The sequence below is a fragment of the Arvicola amphibius genome, chromosome 9 (assembly GCF_903992535.2).
Source record: "Arvicola amphibius chromosome 9, mArvAmp1.2, whole genome shotgun sequence".
Taxonomy (NCBI): Eukaryota; Metazoa; Chordata; class Mammalia; order Rodentia; family Cricetidae; genus Arvicola; species Arvicola amphibius.
The window spans coordinates 40,831,347-40,857,111 of NC_052055.2; the positions used below are offsets into that span (position 1 = coordinate 40,831,347).

At 48.2% G+C, this 25,765-nt stretch overlaps 1 protein-coding gene across 1 annotated transcript in view; it reads left to right on the forward strand.

The window, feature by feature from the left end:
• Srebf2 (sterol regulatory element binding transcription factor 2) overlaps nt 1-23,946 on the forward strand; it is a 61,890-nt gene extending 37,944 nt beyond the window's left edge. Inside the window, exons 11-19 of the mRNA XM_038341561.1 lie at nt 1,883-2,052; nt 9,103-9,271; nt 11,320-11,437; nt 12,210-12,319; nt 14,377-14,509; nt 15,952-16,120; nt 18,038-18,223; nt 21,771-21,882; nt 22,297-23,946. Coding sequence (XP_038197489.1) covers nt 1,883-2,052; nt 9,103-9,271; nt 11,320-11,437; nt 12,210-12,319; nt 14,377-14,509; nt 15,952-16,120; nt 18,038-18,223; nt 21,771-21,882; nt 22,297-22,517 — 1,388 coding nt within the window. The 3' untranslated portion in view covers nt 22,518-23,946. The remainder of the gene's footprint in view (nt 1-1,882; nt 2,053-9,102; nt 9,272-11,319; nt 11,438-12,209; nt 12,320-14,376; nt 14,510-15,951; nt 16,121-18,037; nt 18,224-21,770; nt 21,883-22,296) is intronic.
• The last annotated feature ends 1,819 nt before the right edge of the window (nt 23,947-25,765 follow it).

Genomic DNA, 25,765 nt, shown 5'->3' on the forward strand with positions numbered 1-25,765 from the left:
TTTCCAAGAAAGGATGTGATGCACTGTTTTGGACACTTGCCTATGAGACATGGAAGAGAAATATTCCGTAGGCATTGGACCTATGGGATCTACAGCCCAGATAATGGGCCTTGGTTCTTCAGGGGAGAGTGAGAACCAGGGGCATCTAAAATATCTCACCAAAGAACAGATGGAGCAGTGTAGTCAAGACAGACACTGCCTAGCTGGGCGTGGTGGCGCACGCCTTTAATCCCAGCACTCGGGAGGCAGAGGCAGGTGGGTCTCTTGAGTTAGAGGCCACCTGGTCTACATAAGGAAGTCCTGGTCAGCCAGGGGTACATGGTGATGTCCTGTCTCTAAAAACAAACAGAAAAAGCACTGCCTGAGAGGGACAGCAATCAAAGGTCAGGAGAATCAAGAGGTGAGAGGGTCAAGGTGAGGACAGGGATGGTTAAGGAAAAGAAGTTTGCTGCTGCTGTTCCCTCTAGCAGTAGATGCAGTCAGAAATACCTATAGGCTGTGGTCCTAAGGTATGGAACATTCCTTGTGGCTTTGAGAGGAAGCAGGCTTAGTCATCTAGGATGGAGGAAGGACCAGGAGATGAAATGGTGGCATCAACTTTAATAGGAAATCCCTATCTTCAGACCTCTCCTACTGGTTTCTTTTTTCCCTGCCCTCACAGTGCCCTAAGGACAGACTCCACACCCTGGTCTCCGAGACTGAGCTGCTAGGGTCTGGAGTTCCAGCTGGAACATGTCCTACCACTCATCTCCACATTCACTAAACAGTCTCAACCCCAGGACCCATGGGGCTCTCCAGGGATAGGGTGCCCACAGCATGGTGTTCATGCTGCGTTCTGGCCCCTCCCTGAAGGAGAAAGCTTAGAGCTTCGAGGGAAAACAGATACTCCACACTAGTACAGAAGGAACTTAGGGATGAAGAGCTCCCCATGTTGATAACAAAAAGGCATCTGGGTAAAAAGAACCCTCAGCTAATGAGGTTAAGAGGGCCTGGTTGCTGCCTGACCCTCAAGGCCCTGAGGTCAGGAGAGTGCTAGTCCTTTGTCACCTCCCAGCTTCCATCTGAGGATCAAAGCAAGAAACTGTAACTATATAAAAGCTTCAGGACAGCCATAATGGTTCCTTGGGCCTATAGCAGGGGCACTTTGTCCTCTGATCTCGTAGTGTAGGCCTTCTACCTACTAATCTAACATGTGTGACTGGCATCGTTCAGTTTATATTTTCCCTTCCTGTGATGCATATGGGAGGAGGGTGATGAAAATAAAATCCATTTGGTTTTTGTGTTGTGTTTTTATTTTTTCCCTTCAAATATTTGGAAATTCAGACCTTTGTCAACAGAATGTGGCCATGCCATTGGCACTGCCTTGGAAAATGTTACACCACACACCTCTGAGTTATGTCCAGTGGCCAGCAATCCTAACAACTCCATTGTCACAGAACCAGAGCCATGTCCCTGTCAGTTTGAGAGGTAGACGAGCACATAGCTAGTAACTTGCTGAGCCTGCATGCCATCTGGCCCGGTGATCACAAGGGTTACTTCTTTCCCCTGGCACCTCATGGATTTTTACTGTGCTCACCACTGTGGCAGAAATGGGAGGAGTCGTTTACTTTGATTCAGTTTGGAGAGTAGGCAGAGGGGGTTTTCAGCCACAGGTGGAGCGCTGAGTCAGACTGGATCTGGAGCTGTGCTTTAGCCCTAAAGACCCTCCCGCCCCCCCCCCCCCCAGTAACCTTCCCAAACAGCACCACCAAGTGGGAACCAAGTGTTCAAATGCCCTAGCCTGTAGATGACAGTTGACGGATAAAACCCTAGGCTAGAGAGGCAAAGAGACTTGTGGTTTGGAGATTTTGTCAACACTAATGTCTGTCTCTGCCTGCCCTAGGGAAGCTTCCTGCAGGATCCACCTGTTCAGATGTACACATGGCTCTGTGTGCTGTGAACCTCGCCGAGTGTGCCGAGGAGAAGATCCCACCAAGCACACTTATTGAGATCCATCTGACAGCCGCCATGGGGCTCAAGACCCGATGTGGAGGCAAGCTGGGCTTTTTGGCTGTGAGTATCCTGCGATTCCTGTATTAGTTTCTTTTCCCATCACTGTGGTAAAGCAACCTAAAGACAGGATTTATTTTAGGAAGGGTGTTGTCCGTGGCAGGGAGGAGGAATCAGGGATAAACCAGAAGCAGGACCAGCCTACAACAATCAAAGTTACCTCTGTATCTCTATCTGCTAAGTAGGCCCATGTTCAAAGTTCCACCACTTCCAAAACAGTGCCACCAGCTGAGGACCAAGTATTCAGTCTGTGGGCGATATTTCATCTTCAAGCTGTAATGTTTCTCCTGAGCACCTTCCCAGCCTGGAGCTAAAAGGCAGTATGTGCTGCACCACTTAGGGGGTGGTTTTTACTTGCTCTTCTACGAATACTTAGAGCAATGAAGAAAACGCATCAAGATGCCCCCTTGCTGGGGTTTTCAGGCATAAAGCCTTCTGGGGACATTCTGGCGCATTAAAATAAAAGTTTCGGTTTGTAGACGTAGACAGCTGTATGTAGGATTCGTGTTTTCCATCTCTCGTCTTTAATTCACCCAAAAACTATTGGGTGGCACCTTGTGTTGCTCTTGGTACCTTAAACCCAGAAATAAAAACCAGGAGCCCTCTGCAAAGAGCTCGGGTCAGATGCAAGGTGGGAATGAAGTTAGGAGGCACGGCCCACTTGTCTGGCAAGGTGCCAGTTTGGTATTCCCAGCTGGTTGATTCCCAACCCCTGTTATCAGCTAGTTCGTGTAGCATCTGCTGACCTCAGCCTTTCTCTTGCTCTAGCAGAGACAGGCAGGCACATTTTAGTCAGTGCTTTACTTTGCATAGATAACTGAATGCATTAGATATGTTGAAAATGAAATTGTCTTATCTCAGCTTGTTGCTAGTCAGTAATGAGGTGATATGCTGAGAACAAACCAAGAACACACTGTGTGGTAACACGATTCATTGCCTCAAGTGGACCATTGTAGTTTACAGGACAGAGAACTCAAGGAAACTCTCCACTGTCTTTATGACCATAATGAGACATCCATTGGTTGATTTATTCAGCAAATCCTACCTAACTCCTGTTCTGGACCAGGTACTTAACTCCCTGAGGGTATAGTACATAAAGCATACGATCTGACAGGAGACCCCCCAAGGTTCAGGCTTTCAGAAAAATGCATGGGTCCGTGCTGACACAGGGTCATCTTGTCACTCTGAAGGCCCACTTAACTTCAGCTATTGTTAATGCTAAAATACAGCTACCTTTAAAAAGGACTCAGCCTGTTTGAGTTAAACGCACATGTGGCAGCTGAGGATCAAGAAAACAGCTCCATTGTAATTGTCTCCAGAAGCTAGGGGCTGTGGCACACCTTGTTGAACCATCTACTTGGGAGGTTGAAGCAGGAGGATCACTTGTGCCTAGAAGTCCAAGGCTAGTCTGGGCAACACAGCAAACCTTATCTCAAGAAAGAAACAAAACCGCCCTGCCTGTAACTTCCTCTCAGTCAGCAGTTTAGTATATAGTTCCTCGGAAGCTTCCTGCACATTAACATAGCATTATAATCCCCTGTGCATAGTTGATTCTGCCTTAAACCTTGGTTTACCTCTTGATTTTTTTTTTTTTTAACTTAGAGGTCTTAGGCATCTTGTTCTGCGGAGGTAGTTAGCCCTGCTGAGGAATGTTTGAAGTGCCTCCTCTCATGTTTGCTGTTACAAACTGGTAGGGGGAATGTTTTTATATTGTCACCCACCTCTGGGCTTTCTCATACTAAATCCCTAGCGACATCTCTCATGACAGTGCTCCTGGAGCAAAGGGTATAAACACCTGCAACTTAATGATGTTGCCCAATTTGCATAGTCAATAAGGTCAGAGAGAAGAGTGGTGGGTGGCTAGAATGACTACCCCTTTCTGTTCGCTCCCTTTTGGTGCAGCTAGATTAAGAGATGCAGACGGTAATGTAAGCATTGCATTGTGGCTCAGATGGAAAGAGATCCTGGTAGTCAGGAGCCAAGAAATACTGAATGTTACAGCTCGGGTGGAAGAGTATTCTGGCAGTTGGGAGTCAGAAAATACTGAGTGCTACAGCTCAGATGGAAGAGTGTTCTCGCAGTCGGGAGCTAGGGAATAGCACAGGTCTCAGTAAATGTAGCAGTTTATAGCGCTGCTCCAGCAGGAGAGAGCTTCCCCAGCGAAGTTGTTACCACTCAGTTCCTGAGTGTGTAGCAACTCTGTTCTACTCAGCTCCTCCCTACCCCCCAATATCTGGCTTCCCCGGGGAAATTGTAACAATATTATGCTACTAGGGGAAGGCTCCCCCAGTGAATGTGTTACATTCTCACCCTGCTTGGCTCCAGCAACCCGCAAAAGGTCTTCATCAGAACCTCATTCAAAATTTGTTGGGAGGGAAGAATTCAGGAGAGTGGCTGCCTCTGCCAGGGTGGAAGAAAAGCAGCTGGAAACTGAACAGGTGCAGGGTTATATAAGGCTTCTTAGGGGCGGGTTTTTTTCAGGGAGAAGAGGGATTGGTGAGCTCAAGAATTGGTTAGTTTAGCTGGTCAGGGGCAGAGATGGCTGATTTTAGAGCCACTGTGCGTCTTTCACTGGCCTTGTTAAGCTTTTTGGCTCCAGTTTTGAAGCCAGGGCTTATTTCTTTCACTGACTGAGTCTAGGACCAAAGTGTTTCTTTGGCACTGGTTTCAGAGTCAGGGTGGATTTCTTTGGTTCTGGCTGGGTTCAGGGCTAAAGCATTTCTTTTACTGGCTCAGCTCTCTGAGCCAGGGGGTTTCTTTCATTGGTTCTGGTTTCAGGGCCAGGGTGGGTTTCTTTGGCTGGCCCTTTTTCCCTACAGGTAGACACGTTGATTTTGGTAATTAGATTTAGTTGACAAATGAAGCAGGCGTTGGGAGCAGAGGGCTCACCTCTGAAAATAGTTTAGATCAGAAGTTCCCAAACTTTCTGTCTGTGGCACTCACTAACGTTTTTATGGTCAGTCAGTAATGGCATTTTGGTTTTGTTTGTTCAGTGGTTAGTAGTTCCGATACCCTAAAAAGTATTTATGTCTTAACAGCTTTGTGTAAAAAGATCATATATGCAATTGAAATAAGAGATGATGTGTATATATGTGTGTGTGTGTTCGAGACAGAGTTTTAAGATTTATTTTCATGTGTCTGGGTGTTTTGTCTGCATATACGTCTGTGCTCCACGTACATGCCTGTGAGCCGCTGTGTGGGTCCTGGGGAAGAACATTCAGTGCTCTTAGCTACTGAGTCATCTGCAGTCCCTTGCCTCCGCTTTTTCCTTTCTTCCTTTCCTTCCTTCCTTCCTTCCTTTCCTTTTCTTCCTTTCCTTTTCTTTCTCTTTCTCTCTTTCCTTCTCTTTTTCTTTCCCTCTCTTTTTCTTTCTTTCCTTTCAATTCAGAGTCTATCTACCCCTGACTGTCCTTGAACTCAATACCTAGATGAGGCTGAGGTCAAAGTCACAGAAATTTGACTGCCTCTGCCTCCTGGGTGCTGGGAGTAAATGTGTGTGCCACCACACTCTGCTTGCCTCCACTTCTTAAGTATGGCTATTACAGACATGTTCCACCACATCTTAGAGTCAGACTCGATACCATTCCCTGTTCCCTGCTGATTTTCACATACTAATTGCTTTTAAAAACAAGACAAGACAGACAAAACCAATAGCTTCCTAAAACTCATCTTTACAAAAAATATGATGTCATTTAAAGGAAGGTAGTGTGGTCTGGCTTTTCCAGTGCAAATCTGGCTTTTCCACCCTGATCTAGTATTTTACATAATGTCCACATGATATTGAATATTTGTGTTTTCATCAAAAATTTTAGATATCACTTGGCTCCCCAGGACTCTATGTGGCACTTATGGTACTTGACACACAGTTTGTGAACTATAATGGGGGACTGGAGTTGGGCCTGGTCCAGGAGTACTGGAAAGCTCTCAAGATCTAAGCAACCCTGGGCTCCTGCCTGGCTTCTCACAGCAGGCAATTAGCAGATGAGCTATAGGAGAGGCTTCTGTGCTGCAGCTCCGGAGAGGTCTGCTGTCTATAAAATTTACAAGGAAAGTGTTTTTTTTAATTAGGAACAGTATAATTGGGGTTATAAAGCTGAGAAAATTAAAAGAACAACAAAAATTATTTTCCCTTTTAGAAGTCAAGTTGTACTGTCTATCCTGGATTTATATTTCTTATTAGTTCAAACTATTAAACTCAGGTCTCCCCCAACCCTCCCATGGAGATTTGTTATTAGCTAGTACTTCTTTCTCTTGCTTGTTTGGTTTTTGGTTTTTTGAGACAGGGTTTCTCTGAAACAGTCCCAGCTGCACTGGAACTCACTCTGTAGACTAGGCTGGCCTCAACTCACAGAGCTCTGCCTGCCTTTGCCTCCCAAAGTGCTGGGATTAAAGGCTTGTGCCACAACTGCCTGTAACTCCAGCTTGGGAGACTCCGACATCCTCTTCTGGCCTCTGTGGGCACTGCACTCATGTGCACAAACACACAAATAAAATCTTTAAAAATTCTTAATGTCCTGCCTGACATAGTGGTACACATGCCTTTAATCCCAGAACTCAGAAGGCAGGGACAGATGGATCTCTATGAATTCAATGAATGCCAACTACAGCTACAAAGTGAGATTCTGTTTTAAAAAAAATTCTTATCCTACAGCATGATTTCATTTTTTTTTAAAATTCAGCTTTAAAATTTATTTTTACTTAATATTTCCTAAATGATTTCTATAGATTCTTCTTGCCAACTGACCTGACAGACTCTTTTTGCTTCTCCGTGTTACATTTGGACCCCTAAGAACCTTTTTCATTTTCTTTTGGGACAGCTGCCTTACCTTGTTGACCATCTCTTTGACCTGGAGAGTTGCTCAATTGTTAGAAGGTTCTGGGATGCAAGAGGCCCTGGAATTACATACACAGTCGCGCACACATGTGTACGCACACACACACACACACACACACACACACACAGAGCCTTTGTTGTCCCGCAGTGGTAGTTATTAGTTCAACTTCAGTGAGCACTTTGAAGGTCTCAGCAGGTCACAGAGTTCTGCTCTGTTTGCTCTCACAATACCTTGTTGTCCAAGTTGGAAAGTAAGTAAGAGACTGTGTCACTGTCTGTCTGAATCTAAATGAAGTGCTCTCCTGGTCCCATAAACTGCCATGAAAATGTCAGTCAGTGTCTGTAGAGCAGTTTAACCAGGCAGCTGTCCCCATGTTCCCCTTCGGAATCTCCCCATTACATCCTGGAGTGGCTGTGCTATTTCTGACTCTGGCATTCAAGTTTTTTGAAGCTGTTACATTAGCTGATTGCTACTTAAAGTCTATTAAAGGTCAGAACCATCAGACTACCAGACCATGAGATGGATGCCCTCATTGTGCCTGAGCGGAAAGGGGAGCTTCCCAGACCAGCAGCCCCTGAGTGAGCTCCATGTCTGCTTCTTCCCTCCCATTCATCTCTGCTCAGCTCCCTGTTCAGATTGAGTCGTTTTATAGATCAGAAACCATGAGTTTTAGAGTAGAAATTTTATCACTCAAAAAATGACAGAGCTCAGGGTCAGGATTGAGGGAAAGTTTCTAAAAACAACAAACAGCGTTGTCCTTGAGTGAGCTTTACACTGGGTCCTACAGTGTTTTCCCAGGTAGGGCTCTGATGGTTTGTATTCCCAGGAGATGCTTTCAACATGTATTTGAGACAGGGTCACTCTGTAACCTCCTGACTGACCTGGAACTCACAGAGATCCTTCTGCCTCCTCATCCCTAGTCCTAGGATTTAAGAAAGGTGTGCACCACCACACTTGGGTCAACGTCCCTTTCTTATGAAACTAGCCTAGATGTCTATCAACAGATACTGATAGGATAATGAAACACGCACACACACACACACCTGTAATGGAGTTATTCAGCTATGAAGGAAAACTGAATCATGAAATTTGTAGGAAAATTGATGTGGCGTTCATATTCAACAAAAATTATTCTGTTAAGCAAAGTAGCATGGCTTCAGAGAGGTCAATCCCACGTTCTTATTCATCTCCTAGTGGGGGGTGAAACTAGAAAAGAGATTGAGCAAGCAGTGTTCACTAGAACATACAGAAACAGGAGGCTACCGGAGTGGACAGGTGTTGGGGGGGATGGGTGGAAACTGAGGAGAATCAACATGCTCTGTTTGAAAATGCCATAATGAAAGCTGATCCTTTGTATGTTAATTTGAGGCTGGAGAGGCAACCCAGCGGCTAAGAGTACTTTCTGTTCTTGCAAGTACTGGTTAAAGGCCAAGTCTGGTTCCCAGCACCCACACCTGGTCTCACAAGCACCGAAAGCTTCAGGTTCAGGAGTTTGGACCCCTCTTGTGGTCTTAGGAGTACACACATGGTGCACTTGCTCATCACCCTCAGGTTTGCCTAAGGGAAAAGCCCATGTTTGGTCTTTCCTCTCAGGTTGGGGCTCATGCAGCTAAGGCATAAGTCTTTGTAGAGGGTTTTCAGAGTCACGCATGGGCACACAAACATGAAACGGTCCTTGGCAAGGCTCCTGCTGCCTGGCGTGGTACTGAAAGGTGCTCTGGGTGTTTGCACAGACTGTTCACATGCAGGTAAGAGCTGACGAACTAGTTGAACAACACAGTTTACCTAGAAACACTCTAAAGGACATGCAGTTTAAATCACCTGAGAAGTCCCGGGGTTGAGGGGCTGCTTGGCTAGGCATTCGCAGAGTCACAGATAAAGTTAGTGACTTCGGAGGCCCCTTCCTACATGAACATCTGTTGAAAACTAGCATGTGAAAGAGAGGTAGACTCTGGAAGGCTCAGACAGGCTCAGCTGGACAGGATGTAGCAGGAACCCTGCTGCATGTGCCTTGGCCCTACTCCCTGGTGACAGGTTCCCCAGAGCCAACTTTGCTACTTTCTCTTGTTTCCGTGAGGGGATCATTTCCAGGGGTTCGCACAGAGCTTGTCATCTGTTGACCCCCTTTCCCCAGCATTTCTTTCTGGTGACTGCACAGTAGCTGCCGCCAGCATTCTGCTACCTTGTGTCACTCCTAGTCCTTTTTTTTTTCCCACAGAGCTACTTCCTTAATCGTGCCCAGAGTCTGTGTGGCCCAGAGCACAGCACTGTCCCTGACTCCCTGCGCTGGCTCTGCCACCCCTTGGGCCAGAAGTTTTTCATGGAGCGAAGCTGGTCGGTCAAGTCAGCAGCCAAGGAGAGTCTGTATTGTGCCCAGAGGAACCCAGGTGAGTGCTGTCTCCACTGCTCAGAGCTGGTGATAAGCTAGGGACAAGGGAAACAAGAGACCCAGGCGTCTCTATCTTAATCAGTGTTCTTTCCTGTCTTTTTTTCCCAAATGATTGGGTCTCATAAAGGTTAAGTAAGTTTCCTGAGGTCAAGCCTCCTCAGAGCCTATCTGTAACTTAGTTCGGCTCACAGCTCTGCTGTGTGGGGCAGTCAACGCCTGTGGTTACTACATAGCAGGGCCACACATGGTAAGTTGTGATTAAGACCAGCTGTATTCTTAGCCCCTGTCTGAACTCTCGGAAGATGGAAAAGGTGTAGGATTTGCTGTTCCTTGGCCTCGGCCTTCCGGTCGCATTGGGGAAGCAGACAGAGAACAATAGGCGGCAGGCAGTCAACAGGGCTCCGAATGGTGACAGGGACAGGGCTCCAGGCATCAGAAGGAGAGGCAGGCTTTCTGTCCCTGGCATTTGACAATGATTGGAGTTGACTGGCCCAGTCTTAGTGCAGAGGCTGGCAGGGTAGACTCACACAGGGAACAGTTGCCTCGTGTTGTTTTTGGAGAGGCTGTGAGACAAGGAACCATACTCTGTGAGTACAGAATGGATGCCAAACAGGTTTTTTTTGGGGGGGGGTACCTTGTTTGTTTTTTTTAATAACTGTTATGCAGTATAAGGATTATGTTTGACACCAAAAGTCGAAGAATAAAAAATGAAAGGAAAAGTAACCTCAAGTCTTCTGGCAGCCTCGTCAGAGGGTAGACCTGGGGCTATCTCAGGTCTTCTGGCAGCCGCGTCCACAAGGTAGAGCTCTACAGACCTGTATTCTCAGAACTAAGTTTTGTCACAGAGAAAATGTCCAGAAACATTCCCCCTCCTCTCGACCATATCAGGTTGGTGATGCTATGCAGGCCTACTGGTAAAGGGACTTGTCAGCCATTCCGAGTTTGCAGGGCCCTTTATCAGTCAGCTTAGTCACAGCATAGCTGAGCATGGGTTCTGGGGTAGAGAGAAGTGGACTCTTTGTAGTCAGGAGCACTGCAGAGCCCCTGCCACATTTTCCTTGGCGAGCAGTTCTCACAGAAACAAAAGGCCTCTGAGATGTGGTAGTGTTCACCTTTTTAGTTTCTGTCCCCTGATAAAGCCTATAGCTATTACCTTACAGTTCCAACCTGGAAGTTCCGAGCCCTGTGTGTGGATAGAGAAGTGCCTGCGTGTACACAGACCCTGGGGGCTAGTTCAGAACTACACAGAGGCTGGCACTGCCTTGTGGCAGTGTAGTGCCTGCTCTTCGGGATGGTTCGCAAGCCGAGCAAGGGGCTGGAGATTAAAATGCATACACAGAGACATGGTCATCCTTGAAACAAGAATGCCAACTTTATTGTGCTCCAGGGAAGCTTATATAGGAATCTTTAACTGATAGCCACGCCCCAGCTCTTGGGATTTTCAGTTGTAAACCCACCAGAAATCACTCCCTGCCATCAGAAACTCATGAGGCTCTCGTGCTCAGAGCAGCTGCAGGCATGGGAGAATAAGTTGTTTACTCCGTTCACTCCAGCAGGCAAAGAGGTCTGCAGCCCCAACAGGGCAGTTTTACAGGATAATTCTTTTCTTCCCTCCTTTCGTCATTTTAGACATTTATTTTGTGTTTGGTTTGGTAGGGACACGTGCCACAGCACTCCTGAAGTCAGAGGACAATTTGTAGGAGGAGCAGTTCTCTTCCCTGCTGTGTGGGTTACAGGGTTGAACTCAGGGCATCAAACTGGGTGGTGTGCACCTTTGCCCATTAAGCCATCTCACCAGCCCCTGAAGGGTAATTGTGGGTTTGGCTGAGGAAGATTTGATCCCTATTACAGGCACAGCTGTTCTAAGACTGTTTCCAATGCATTTTTCACCATAAAAAGGTCTCTGGCTTATTTGGGTTTTTTGTTTTGTTTTCCCCTTACTGTACAAATACTTCACAGGCTAAACATGTGTTCTCTCGCTGAGGTACACCCCCAAGTCCAAAGGCGCTCACAAGTATGACCCATTTAACCCTTCTTTCTGTTCAGCTGACCCCATTGCCCAGGTCCACCAGGCTTTCTGCAAAAACCTTCTGGAAAAAGCCGTGGAGTCCTTGGTGAAACCTCAGACTAAGAAGAAGGCAAGCGACCAGGAAGATGAGAGCTGGTAAAGTCCCCAGTCTCCTCAGGCAGCATTCCTAGACCAAAACTGTCAGCCAGGAAATGGAACTCTGATTTAAACCCCCACAATGTCCTTTTTCACCTTTTACATCCTTTTTCTAACGGGGGCAGTTGTCAGAGCAGGTTAGAAATTGGATGAATTCGCTTTGCTTTTGGGGACAGAGAGCAGTGAAGTGTTGAGAGAGACAGGCGTGAGAGATGGAGAGCTCACCAGGCAGGCCCATCTGGCCCAGGGTGCTTGGAGATCCAGCTCTATGTGAGCATGCGGTCTTTAAATTCTTATATAGTTACTGAACGTGGCCTTTCTTTCACAGATTAAGACCTGGTAAACAGAAAGGTATCAAAGTTACTCACACAAGGCCTGGGCCCTGAGGGAGGGGCAGTTCTACTTATGCAGTAGGAAATTTCTGGAAGCATGTGGCATTAGTATCTAATCTGGAGGAAGAGGAGTCAGGGGTGTCCACTATAGAAGGATACTGGCCCTCAAAGTGGGTGGTCCTGGTAAACAGAAGAATATCAGTGCTGCCCAGAGATGCCTGACAGAGGCTGGCGTGCCAAGCATGTAGATGGTATGCATGGGCAGAACTGGGTGATTCTGGGGTGGTGGGGAAAAGGAGCCACAAAGGGCCATTCAGTCTTGGCACTGGATCTGTAACAGCCAAGCTTAGAGATGTAAGAATGTATGTGTTATGTAAGAGCGTACATAAGTATGGTCTTTCTGTATGTTATACACATGAGACCCTTTCTTTTCTTCTTAGTGAATTTTCCAGTGCCCTCGAGTATTTGAAATTGCTTCATTCTTTTGTGGACTCTGTGGGGTTTGTGACCCCACCATTCTCCAGCAGTTCTGTGCTCAAGTCAGCCCTTGGTGAGTATCTGGGTGGCTCTGTCCAGCCCTCTGCCCATCTGATGTGGACCCAGAATGAGTGAGGAGCATGTCCTGAAGCCTCCTCCCTGGTCCTTGGTTCTTATCTGTGTCCTCTGGGCTGCCCAGCCCAGTTATCCCTCATGGGCAGCCTTCTTTGAGCGGAAAATAATGGAGCAGTGAGTGGTGGTGCACCCCACTGGGGCCCTGGTAAGGTAGTTCATGTCAGGACCTTTTCTAGATGCACAGGACAGGCAACAGGAGTAAGTACCTGGGGCTGCTGGGTTTTCACCCTAACCACAGAAGCCCCTGGAGCTGGGTCCTAATGCTCCTGGCTGTGAAGACTGTGCATCTGTGCCACCCAGCTCCCCACTGCCTCAGGTGCACTCTCCCCTGCTGACTACAGAGCTAAGATTTCTCTCTCTAAACTGCCATCAGAATGACAGTGCATCAGCTGCCACTTCTCAGCTTCTAAAGCACCTGAGGGTAGGGGTTGCCAAGCTACCCTCTGCCCGCTCTTCCAAGGGAGAGAAGTGTGGGCTCTGTTGACTTCTGAGTTGAGAAGAGTACGTGTTCTTGCTTTTGCTTTTTTTCTGTCACTGGCTGCCCCTCACTGGTCTTGTGAGATTTGTGGTAACAGAGTTTACAGTTGAGAACCTGGGGCTCATAGAAGGAAAACTGTAGCAATGTAAGCATAGAATGGATCTGCTGCTATACCTCTTTAAGACCAGTCCCTATGGCTATTAGACCTTACCTTACATTTACACTAAGAACAAGCTGAGGGCCAGGCAGTGGTGGCGCACGCCTTTAATCCCAGCACTCGGGAGGCAGAGGCAGGCGGATCTCTGTGAGTTCGAGACCAGCCTGGTCTACAAGAGCTAGCTCCAGGTCAGGCTCTAAAGCTGCAGAGAAACCCTGTCTCGAAAAACCAAAAAAAAAAAAAAAAAAAAAAAAAAAAAAAACAAGCTGAGCCAGGAATGGTGGCGCACGCCTGTAATTCCAGCCCTTGGGAGGCAGAAGCAGGTAGATCTCTGAGATTTTGAGGCTAGCCTGGTCTGCAGAGTGAGTTCCTCTGTTCAGATACCTTGCCTCGAACCAAACAAACAGAAAGAATAACAAGCTAGATGGGAATGGAGAGGTAGCTCAGCCTTGCTGCTCTTCCAGAGGACCCTGGTTTGGTTCTCCTCACCAATATTAGGCAGCTCACAGCTACCTGTAACTTTAGCTCCCAGGACACACAGTGCCCACTTCTAGACTCTGGGTACCTGTACTCATATGCATACACCCACATACACATAATCTAAAAAGAGAATATATGTTTAAAAGCAAACCAACAAAACACAAACACATTATCACACATCTGTAATCCCATACTGAGACACTGAAGCAGGAGAATCACCACAAATTCAAAGTTAGCTGCATGCTGAGATCCTGTTTCAAAAAAAAATAAAATAAAATAAAACAAAACAAAAGTGGCCAGGCATGTTAGAACATACCTTTAAATCTTAATACTTGGGAGGCAGAGGCAGATAGATCTCTGTTTGAGGCCGCTCTGTTCTTCATTGTGAGTTCCAAGCCAACTAGGGCTACATAGTGAGACGCTGTCGTTAACTTTTTCAAAAATCTAGCATTTAGCAGGGCAGTGGCTATGGATGCCTTTAATCTCCACACTTGGGAGGGAAAGGCAGAGGCAGACAGATCTCTGAGTTTGAGACCAGCCTGGTCTACAGAGCAAGTTTCAGGACAGCCAGGACTACACAGAGAAACCCTGTCTCAAAAAATAAACAAGTAAAAAATCTAACATTAAAAAGAACATTTTTGTTAAACCAGTGTCCTAATGATAGAGTACCAAATATGAGATTAATGGGTTAATAATAGTAAACATTTTAAGGTTCTTGATACATACTGCCAGATCATGTAGGAGGCTAACCCAAAGATCCTTTACCCATCACCACAAAATAAAGATGACTCATGCTGAGGGTCAGGTCCTGTAACCAGAGTTCCTCAGACTTGGTTCCAGTGGGTACTAATGGGTGCTCCTCGCTGCTCTTCCCATGCAGGTCCAGATATCATCTGTAGGTGGTGGACATCTGCAATCACTATGGCCATCAGCTGGCTCCAGGGAGATGATGCTGCTGTGCGCTCTCATTTTACTGAAGTAGAACGGGTCCCCAAGGCCCTGGAAGTGACTGAGTGCGTGAGCTCCTTGATTATTTATCTACTCCTCTCCAAGGGAATCTTATGTGAGGTAGCAGAAGGGAACTGGTCCGGACAGCCATGTTGATCTGGGGTCAGAACTGTACGACAGATGGGAGCTGGAGCAGGGGCAAAGGAACCACAGAGATGTGATCTGGGTCAGCACAGGCCTCTCTGTGTGTTCTGTATAGCTCTTCAGGAGCCCTATCAGCTATCGTAATGATTAGGCTGCCTCTTCCCTTCTGCTCCATAACACCATGTAATATAGAGGAAATGAAAACAGCATAGCCCCCTGCAAATTCAGAAACAGCAGTGTGGTGTAGCTGTGGCCACTTCAAGGAAGTCCAGCAACTTGTATGAACTCCATTTCCAGTTTTCTTATAGCTGCTCTCTATTTCCCATCAGCCCTGTCAGGGGTGTGTGTGTGTGTGTGTGTGTACACATCTACTCATATGTGTGCTTCTCATGGCACACATAAAAAAAGTCAGAGGACAGCTTACAGAAATAGTGTTTTCCCCTCCACCTTTCCATGCTGAGCCATCTCTCCAGCCCCCAGCTTTTTTTTATTACTAAAGTACCTATAGCATGAGGCATAGCCAGAGACTTTGACATTCTTTTTGACGCTTTTGTCTGAACCTTAGAGATGTCTAACAGTTAATGATAAGCGACCTATCTGCTGATAACCTGGCTGCTTGTGGTTAGATTTGGCTGCTTTATAATTGCATAAAATTATAAAATGCGATAAGGCAAAACAATCCACCTGGGGTCCTGTCTTGAAAGCCAAAACATATCTTGTCAAGTAGAATTCTACCCAGAGCACAGAAAGGCTGAAAAAAGTGGGAGTAAGCAGTTCAAGCTGTCCCAGTTTCATTTAAGTGGCCCTATTTTTAAGTCCCCATCCAATAAATACCCAGTCCTGTACCTGCCCTGCAGTAGCTCTTCCACCTGAGTGTGTCTCACTTGACTCACCAGGAGACTCCAAGGTTCAACAGGTAGGTTATCTGAAGTCACTTGGCCACTGAGCCACAGAGCCTCAGCAGATAGCAAAGGTACCTTGTGGGCATCGCTACCCTTGTTCTCGGCTTTGGGCATCCCTACCCTTGTTCTCGGCTCCTCTGCTGTTGAGAACTGATGAGTGGGAACCCTTGCTACCCAATGCCACCACATCCATTCTCTCCTCAACCCAGAGACTTTAACAACAAATTTGGGTCTCTGGTCACCTCTAGCACCAAGTAAAGGAGTACTGGACAGGTAAAGGCTTGACTTGGTTCAAAACCAGTGTTTTCCATCTGATGCTGGCTTCAAGATACCACTATGACATTATTACAGTGACAACAGGTAACAGTGATAGAGGATGTGACAATCCCAATCTTAGGCTCATCCATCTGTTACCCAGCTAACGTGCTCTTCCCGCTCTCACCTTCTGGTTACTGCTCTAGGAGTTCCTTGGTGAAGGCCGTCTTCTATGCCTGTAGAGCCATGCATGCCTCACTCTCTGGGAAAGGAGATGGGCAACAGAATTCCTTCTGTCATTGTGAGAGGGCCAGTGGTCACCTGTGGAACAGTCTCAATGTCAGTGGAGCTACTTCTGATCCTTCACTTAACCATGTGAGTGGGACCTTGAGTTGGTCTGTATGAACACTCCTGCCCCAAGTTTACCTAGTTGTTGGGTTGTCTATGAGACACAGAAGCCAGAATAGTAGTTCCCTTCCCCAGAATGGAGTCTACTAGGGGAGGCATATCTCCTGGTTCCTGGAGTAAATGTGTTTGCACCTTCCCCTCTCCTTGGCTCCCTTAATCCCAGATTTTTCTAGCTGGCAGTTTCCTGTTAGCCACAAATGAACTGGCCAGGGCTCTACATTTGCTTCAGGTAGTGTGTGCTACTTCCTCAGATTCTCCTGTTCCCTAAGAACTGAGGCAACAGACAACCATGGTATCCCCATGGTCAGCTGCACAGCTCCGCGAGCTGCTGGGGTGCATTGTAGTTGCATTGCATGTTCCTGTAGTACCTGTGCAATGTTTCCACAGTGCATCCCAGAGGCCTGCTCTGGCTTCCCACTCTTCTGTGGCCAACGGGCTCGTCACTGGAGAGGACCCTGGTTTGAAGGCACTGCTAAAGGCTGAATCATCCTGGGAGAGTAAGAAGGATAGAATGTCACAGCTAGGCCCCTAGGAAATGTGTGGTGTAACTCCAGAGAGGAGGGACAGGGACCTTTTTGGAAGGTTAGAACTAGCTGCTCTCTGAGGTTTAGTCCCAAGTGGCTGTGCTGGATTTTCAAGGTAGCAGTTGTCAGCAGGTGTGGGTGCTTTATTGAAGTCAGGATAGCATGTCAGCCTTACAAGGATAGGCATTGTGTAGATCATATGCTAGATGGCAAGCCACTGCTGGGCTTTCCGTGGGTCTCCTCTAATTATATCTTCATGAGGAAACCATTGTCAGCCGTATTGAGGAACTAGAAAGGCTTGTAATTGCCATCCTTGGAACTGTGGTTCCTAGGTAGCAGTTCAGGGTGGGAGAATGGGCCTAGAAGAGCGTGGTCAAAGAGCAAGATCCAGTCCAGGCTACTCTGCCACATGTAAAGATGCTGTTCCAACACCTACAGCTTAGAAATGCCAGCTTTGGTAGGAGGAGTGTTTCTCATTTGCACTCCCCTGAGGCCCTCCGCAGCCATAAGATAATGGCCCAGGGTTAGGGCCTTGTGCAGGAATGGGGTAGTACAGGTCTGGGCTGCATGGTACCCCAAGTCCGATGCCTGCAGGAAAGCAGAAACAACCTGGGTGGGATGAAAGTGGCGTGCAGGGAATCCGTGTGATCCATTCAGGGTCTCTCATCTTCCTGCTGCACATGGTACTGTCGGGCTGTTGGGAGCAAGTAGGCAGGAGTAGTAACCTTGTCGGCGGTTGCGGAGTATATACAGCTCATGGCGTGCATGCGGAGTGCTGTTCCTAAAAAACTCATACAGCTGTACTGCCATTCCCATTTTATAGATGAGGAAACTAAGACTTAGGTTAAGTCAGCATGCCAGGGTCGTGTAGCTGCTAAATGGGAAACCTGGGAGTTTGGGTCATTGACTCCAACCTGACTACCAGTGTTCTGTCTTCATGATGTTCCACCTCCTTGTCCCCTTCTTCCTTCCCCTACCTTCTTCCTCTAGGCTTTACTGCTAGAGGGGGAAGCCTGGGTTTCTTTGGGTGACCTATCCTCCAGACCAGTCATGGGAGTTTCCCACAAGGTGCCCTGAGACCCATAAGGGTTATCTCCCTGCCCCCACTACCTGTGCCCTGCCCCTTTTAGGGCTTTTATTTTCTTACCTGCAGAATGATGAGAGCAGACCTCCTCTCTCCTGGGGAAAGAATTAGCATTATTCACAGCTGTTCTTTCAACTCCAGCCCCTGGGTTTTGCACCTGGGTTCAAGCCCTAGAGCTACTGAGTGTTAAGTTGATGGAAGGCTATCTGGCAAGGTGCCAGGATCCTTGCATTAGGCATAGGCCAATCACCGTTCTCTTTTTGATTTATTCCTTAGGTGGTCCAGCTGCTTACCTGTGACCTACTACTGTCTCTGAGGACAGCACTGTGGCAAAAGCAGGCAGGCACCAGCCAGGGCCTGGGTGAGACCTACCACGCATCAGGCACTGAGCTGGCTGGCTTCCAGCGGGACCTGGGCAGCCTGCGCAGACTGGCTCATAGCTTCCGCCCAGCATACCGCAAGGTGAGGCCTAATAGGCTGGTGGGGTGTGCAGATTAGCATCTGTAGGTCCCTTCATAGGCATATGTTGAGAAACTGGCTCTCTGAAGTCAGCCATATGACCTGTCAGGCACCTACTGGAACCAACACTACACTGGGTGCCATATGTTCCTTTGCATATTCCTGTGTGCTCAGCCCAGAGCCGTGTGTCACCAGTCAGGCACGCAAGAGCGTTCAGTGGGCAGAGGAACAACTGAGGCATTCCCAGTCCTGGCCACAGGGGAGCCTGACAGTCATAGCTAGTTGTCAGGGGCACCCTTATCCTAGAGCCTCATTCAAAGTGAAGTTCACCGTGATCTACTCACTAAGTCACTTAGGAAGTGCCTTCCCGTCGCAGCAGCCCCAGGTCCGGCTGCAGATAAGCTTCTGAGGACAGCTGCACGACCGCACTGATCCTAGACACAGGTCATTCCTTCTTTATGTTGCTCATTAGAATAATGTACTGGGCATTTTGTTTTTGTTTTAAGCAGAGTCAGTATATTGCCTAGGCTGGTCTTGAACTCCTGGGCTCAAGTAATCCTCCTGTCTCAGTCTGCCTCAGCACCTTATATATGGAATTGCAAGCACCTACCTCCAAGCCTAGATTGTATTAAACATTTCAAGTTGGGGGGCAAGGGGTTGGCTAGAACTTGCTATATGTCAACCAAGCTTACCTCAAACTCGCTGAGATATGACTGCCTCCCAAATTAGGATTAAAGGGTGCACCACCATGCCCAGTTTAAGACCATATTTAAATTTTTTATTTGACACATAATAATATATTTATAGGTTTATATATAATACATATATATTACAAGTTAATATGTACATAAGATGTAATAATCATAATTGGCATATCCTTCAGTTCATTTTTTGCTTTTATTAGAGTATACTAATTATTCATAATGGGTTTCATTGTAACATTTCCATGTGTGATACATATGGATAGAATGTACTTTGCTCCTAGTTACTCCTGTTACCCTCTTCCCACTCCCCACTCCCGCAGCTCCCATTCATCTCCCCGACTAGTCCCTTCTGCGTACAGGTTTCTTGGGGGTTTTTGTTCTTGTTGTTTTGTTTTTTTTTAATGACCCAGTGACTTTCATCAAGTTTGTTCATAGGCTCATGGGACTTTACCATTGGCTACACTGCTGGTGATAAATGTCTGTCCATCTCCCATCGATCAGTAACTGCATATAGATCCTCACAAGAGAGCTGACACCTCATGAGCTCCACCCTATTCCATGACAGGAAGTGGGTGAGCCTAGTCTGTGCAGAGCTCATGGAGGCGATTGTAGCTTCTGTGTTCCAGAGCTCGAATCTAGGTGCACTGGCTAGATCCTTCCCAGAAGCCAGTGTTCCACAGCACTGCCTCACTTCCTCTGCTATTGTTGGGGAAGGAATTCCTTATCCTAAGGTATAGCCTCAGGGTTGTACCGACCGCTCTGTGCAGCAAGCCAAGACAGTTGGCATATTAGGATACAGTCCTCAGAGCATTGCACTGGCTGCAGGGAAGTAGCCAAATGGATAGTGTGCTTGCCTGGAGTGCACAGATCCCACACCAGTCCCCACACCAGTCCCCACACCACTTGAATCTTCAAGTGTGATGGTGCACACCTGCAGTCCTCGCACTTGGGAGATAAGAGCAGAAGGATCAGGAACCCAAAGTCACCTGGGCTACATCGTGAGTTTGAAGCCAGTATGGATTCCATGAGACCTTACCTCAGCTAAAAACAAAAGGGGACAGTGTGCCCCAAGGTTTAGGCCATGTTGACCTAATGGAATGCACTCAGGCCAGACCTCTGATCTGCTCACAGACTGACATCAGAAGCCTCCATTAAAATGCCCTCCCTTGGGCTGGAGAGATGGCTCAAAGGTTAAGAGCACTGAATATGGTCCTGAGTTCAATTCCTGACAATCACATGGTGGTGCATAACCATCTATAATGAGATCTAGTGTGCAGGCAGAACACTGTATACATAGTAAATAAATAAATCTCTTTTTAAAATGCCCCAGAGGCTTACATGTCAATCTTATGGAGGCATTTTCTCAGTTGTGTTACCCTCTTCTCAGAGAACTCCAGCTTGTCTCAACTTGAAAAAAACAAATGCCCTCCCTTCATGCCTGTTCTTGCTCAGGACGCTACAGTGCCCCCATTCCCTCCCAGCATCACTGAGTGGCATCACTAACTACTCCAGAGGCTGGAACAGGAATATTGCAAATTCAATGCCAACCTCCACAAAAACCGTATTTCACCGCTTAAAAGACTGAGGATACAGCACAGTGTGGAGAGCTTGGCAGGCATGTGTAAGGCCTTAGAAAAACAAGTTAGAGACCTAGACCTGGGCCTCCACCCTCCAGTGATTCTCTTTACCTAAAAGCTGCTGGTCTAGGCCAGAGAGATGGCTCAGCAGGGAAAAACACTTGCTATCAAGCTTCAGGGCCTGAGTCCAATCCCCAGCACCCACATGGTGGAGAGAGAGAAGCAGTTCCACAGTCATCCTCAGAGCACGTGCATAATGTGGCATTTTCTGCCCATGCTCACATACTCACACACAAAAGATAAATACTTCTTTTTCAGCTGGCATGATAGCTCATACCTTTAATTCTAGCACTTGGGTGGCAGAGGCAGGTGGATCTCTGAATTTGAAGCCATCCTGGTTTACAGCGGGAGTTCTAGGACTACACAGTGAGACCCTGTCTCAAAGACAAAAAGAAGCTGCTGACTTACCCCAGGAAACACGTACCAGGTCTGGCCAACCAATCTACAGCCCACATGTGACAAATGAGAACGAGTGGCTCAACTCAGAATCATAAATTTAAAAGCCAAGCATGTAATAATCCCAGCACTCAGGAGGCAGACGCAGGTGAATCTCTTGGGTTCGAGGCCAGCCTTGTCTGCATAGGAAGTTTCAGGACAGCCAGGGCTACAGAGAGAAACCCTGTATTTAAACACACACAAATGAGATTTCTTATTATGTATGATCTTTGGCCAGTGGGAAGTGGAGGAAGGAAAGGGAAGACCAGCCTTATTGTACGATTCTTAGGCATGACCCTGGTAGAAGGACAGTGTTGTGTTGCAGTGTCAAATGGGCAAATAAGACTGTGAGTCTAGACTCCATTCCTTTCTGAAGAAATAAGATATCGAACTTGATACCAGCCTGACTGTCCCCCCCTCGTCCCTCTCTCTTCCTTTGTCCTTTTGTCTGACTGGAACACAGCCTGCAAGGACAGGGCTTCACCCTAACTAGCTTGCAAACCCTAGAGGACAGCTCAGGGCTTTGTGGCCAGCAGGAAAAGCTGCCCCTTGCCTCTGGCTCATTCTAGTATTGCTCCTGCCCAGCAGCTGGCCTGTGCTCTGTCCCCGTTCCTATGATTCATCTAGGTTTCTAGATTGCTTTCCAGGAGCAAGAAAGACAGGGTGGTATGGAGAAAAGATGGAGGCATCAGGTAGCGGAGGAAATTGAGAAGTACCTACTGAGCTTAGACAGGCCAGACCCCAAGAGTTGACTGTGGTCCTTGTACCTGCCAGGTATTCCTGCATGAAGCCACTGTGCGCTTGATGGCAGGAGCCAGCCCCACGAGAACACACCAGCTGCTGGAGCATAGCCTACGGCGACGTACCAGTCAGAACACCAAGCATGGTGAGTTCAGCAGCTCCCTTACCACAGGCCTGGTGTAGCCTTGCGCTTGGAGCAGGGAGGATGGAGCCCTGGCATCTGGGGAAGTGCTCTACACACTTGACTCTCTTGGCTACTTAGTGGGAATGAAAGGAGCTGGCACTTGTCTCAGTAGGCAGCAGGAGTGGTGTTAGCTGAGTAGTCGTGAATGGGACTTAGGGTGTCGTCCAGTGCAGGAACAGGGTAGAAGTTGCGTAGGTTCTAATATCTCAGCCCACACAGTGACTGTATGGGATGCCTGCCAAGTTCATCTTCTGTCCTGTGAGGAGGACTAGGGAGAGAGCAGAACATATCTCCTCACAGAATGACGGGTGAGTTCAGCAAATGAGGCCGCATCAAGTCCTTGGGACAGTGCTTACATAAATCTCATTCCCACAGGAGACGTAGACACCTGGCCTGGCCAACGAGAGCGAGCTACTGCCATCCTGCTGGCCTGCCGCCATCTTCCCCTCTCTTTCCTGTCTTCCCCAGGCCAGCGGGCAGTGCTGCTGGCTGAAGCTGCCCGCACCCTGGAGAAGGTGGGTGACCGACGTTCCTGCAATGACTGCCAGCAGATGATTGTCAAGCTGGGTGGTGGCACTGCCATCGCTGCCTCCTGACCACATCCGGGGCTTGGTCCACCTCTTTCCACCTTTGTCTCTTTCTCCCAGGAACTTCCCTCTGTGTCTCAGACTGTCTCCCCATCTGTTTTTCTTCCTTCTCCAAGAGCTGTGAGGATGAAGGCAAGACTGACTTTCTGAGCTGTTACCTGCCAAGGCTTTTGGATCATTTCAGGCCAGTAGGACCATGGGCAGAGCTCCTTACAACTGCTGTGGTCTCAGCCCAGGTGGCCTGAGCAGGAATGGGGTGATCTCCTCACTTGAAAGCAACATAGGGTGCTGCTGAGCCCCTTCCCCAGCCCTCTGGAGACTCTTGAGTGTCTCCCTCTCTGCCTCTTCGGTTTTTTGTTTTTTTTTTTTTTTTTTTATTTTTATGTTTTGTTCTTTTTTTTTTTTAATCAGGCTTTCTCTGGGAACTAGGTCTCTGTGCACCAGAGAGCATTTTGCATTCTGGACTTACCTGGCATGCCCCTTTTTATACAGATGTTTTTATATGTGTGTGCTTGGGCCTGCCACAATACAGGGCAAAGTTGCTGTGGCATCTTTATTTCTCTCCCTGGGTCTGCATTCCTCCCCTGTGCCTGACTAAGCCTGTTCATTGTTTTCTCGTCATTACAAGGGACAGCCAGGAAAGGAAGGGAGCTCAGCCCTGGGAGGTGGGTGGAAGGCAGGGGCAGGTCTAGGGATGGATGAAATAATGTTGGCATTGTTTTTTTAATTTTTTAAAAAATAAATGGTATCTTATTTAATTGTCCTGTTCCTTCCCACTCCTCCACCCCCTGAGATGGCAGCCTGAGCTCAGGGAGGCCCAAGGGGCTGGACAGGATGAAGCCACCATTGGGCCTGGGATTCAGGGGTCTTCAGCATGATTTATTTGTTCCTTCCTAGCTCAGCCTAACTCCTACCTCCCGTATAGTGTATTTTTATCCTGAATTCCTGTATGTGAATAAGCCAGGGTGGCAGATACTGGTCCCAAGCCCTCCCCAGAAGCAAGCCTCTCTTTTTCAGGGTAGGAATCAGCTCTCTTGCCTTGGGATGGGGGAGTCCTAGGAAGAAGAGTGGTCTTGCTTTTCTGGACTGCTTGGTCAGGGCTTCCTGAGAGACTTAAGAGGAATTCTCCCACCTTGTGCTTCTCTTCCCTTCAAGCTGGTTGAAGCAGAGAGCAGGCAGGGGTGGGCCCTTCCTGTGCTTGGACCCCACCTATCCTATCCTCTGTCTCTCCCCAGCTATTACTGTAATTTATGGCCCCCGCCCAAGGGGCAGCCCAGCCCTTGTGTCTTGTGTATATACTGTGCCTTTTCTCCTTGTTGGGGGGTGGGAGGGTGGTTTTTCACTGAACAGGGGATACACCTATGTCTTCCTTGATGTTGAAACATTCACCATGTGCTGGACATAGGTTATTCAATAAACACAAATTGGTACCACCTAACAGGCTGTGTGAGTCTGTAGTATGACCTCTGTAGTCACTTACCAAATGACTGCATACCGTGGCCAGCAGTGGGCTAGGACTAAGAGCAGCCAGGTGGCTGCAGTCTGCTAGTCCTTTGTTGCCCACAGGTGTACTTGACAAATCCTAGGGGTGGGTGAGGGTCTGGGATAAAAGGGCTGTCATCCAGGTTCCAGCCCCTTGCCTGGCCATTCAGCTGGCTGGCTGGTGGACAGTAGCAGTTCTTTGGAACTTGAGGTGTGAAGTCACTCCTCCATCCGGTGGGCCACTCCTTCATTTCCACTTACTGCAGGCAGGGCCCTCCTAAGCAGCTCAGCAACTGATGGCCACATACAAGTATGGTTTCTGCATTTCCCACTGAGTCACTGGTGAACTGACCTTTCGCCCCCACTTGCATGTATGCAGACTGGGATAATCCATACCCTTGACCTCGGCACCACAGGCCCATTGCTCAGATTAGAGTGATGGATGCTCACGAAGTACCAGTGTGCAGTGAGCACGTTGTGAAGCTGTGAGGGGGGTGGCGCGACCACGTGCAGTACTCAGGCCTTGGTAGAGGTAGAGTGGAGGATTCCATCGGAGAAGGAGCCTCAGGCTGACCTGTTTGGTGTGTGGCTGAGTCTTGTTCATCTGGCCGAGAAACAACCCTGAACCACATCGTAAAGGGCATCAACAGCAAAGTACACCGCAGAGGATTCGAGCAGCCAGGAGGCACAACTAGGGCATTTATTCAAGTCAGCATTTCAGTAGTGACAACTGCCCTTGGCCTAGGCCTAGCCTCAGTGAGCAGATAAGGCTCTTGAGCAGAAAGGTCATGCTTGGCAGCCAAGACCTGCAACAATGTGGCAGGTGGCCTGAGTGACCCTGGGCAAGGTACTCGGGTCCCCAAACTTTAATTTCCTTATCTGCAGACAGCCCGAGATCTCTTAGGGTTAGAGATGGCAACAGATGACAGCAGTGTGCCACCCTTTGGAACACAGGAAGGCCTGTAGCTAGGGTATCCCCACACACAGCAGAACCTGGAGCTGAGGAACTGGGGAAGGTGCAAAGAGGCAATGACAGTACGCTGGGCTTCAGCCAGGTACTGGGAGCTTCTGGCAGGAAGGGGGAAAGAGCTGGCAGTGCCAACCCTGTGCAGCGGGAGCAACCCCAAGGGAGGGGCATTGCTAGGCTCCCATTCCAACATCTCCACCCCCCTAACCCCAGAGCAGCTCCTGGGAGGAGGCTAGGCTCCTCTATCCTGAGCACCAGATGTCCATGTGGCCCGCACCCATTAGGGGGGTGGCCCTGGGCCAATCTGGTCAAGCAGCCTTCAAGCTAGGAGCCGGTCCAGGGCCAGACTATGTCCATGAGGATCAGCCAGGCTGAGCTAACTGAAACTGTTGAGTGAGAGATCAGCTGTGAGGAGGGGAGTGGCTAGCCTCTAGAAGAACACATGGACCCTTTCCCCTGAACCCAGATCTTAAGACACTGAGGCCTAACCGCTCTTCTATGGCTCATTCTGCTCTGAGCAATGTTTGGAATTAACCCAGCCATCCTCTCTGGCCACCTTTCTGGGGCTTGCACTGCTGTCATGTACAGTCAATGACTGACTATCCCCTTGAGACAGGAACCACATTAGAGGGTTTATTTACACAGGAAAGGATAGCCCTGCATTCCCAAGGACAGAACACATGGCCCTACCCTTTTGGCCCCTTAGCCACAGGCTCCAAATGTCCCCAGTCCCGTGTGGATCGAAGCCAGCACTGCCACTCCACTACCTGGGGCCCCAGACCCCACAGAAGGCTCCAGTGGTTCCATT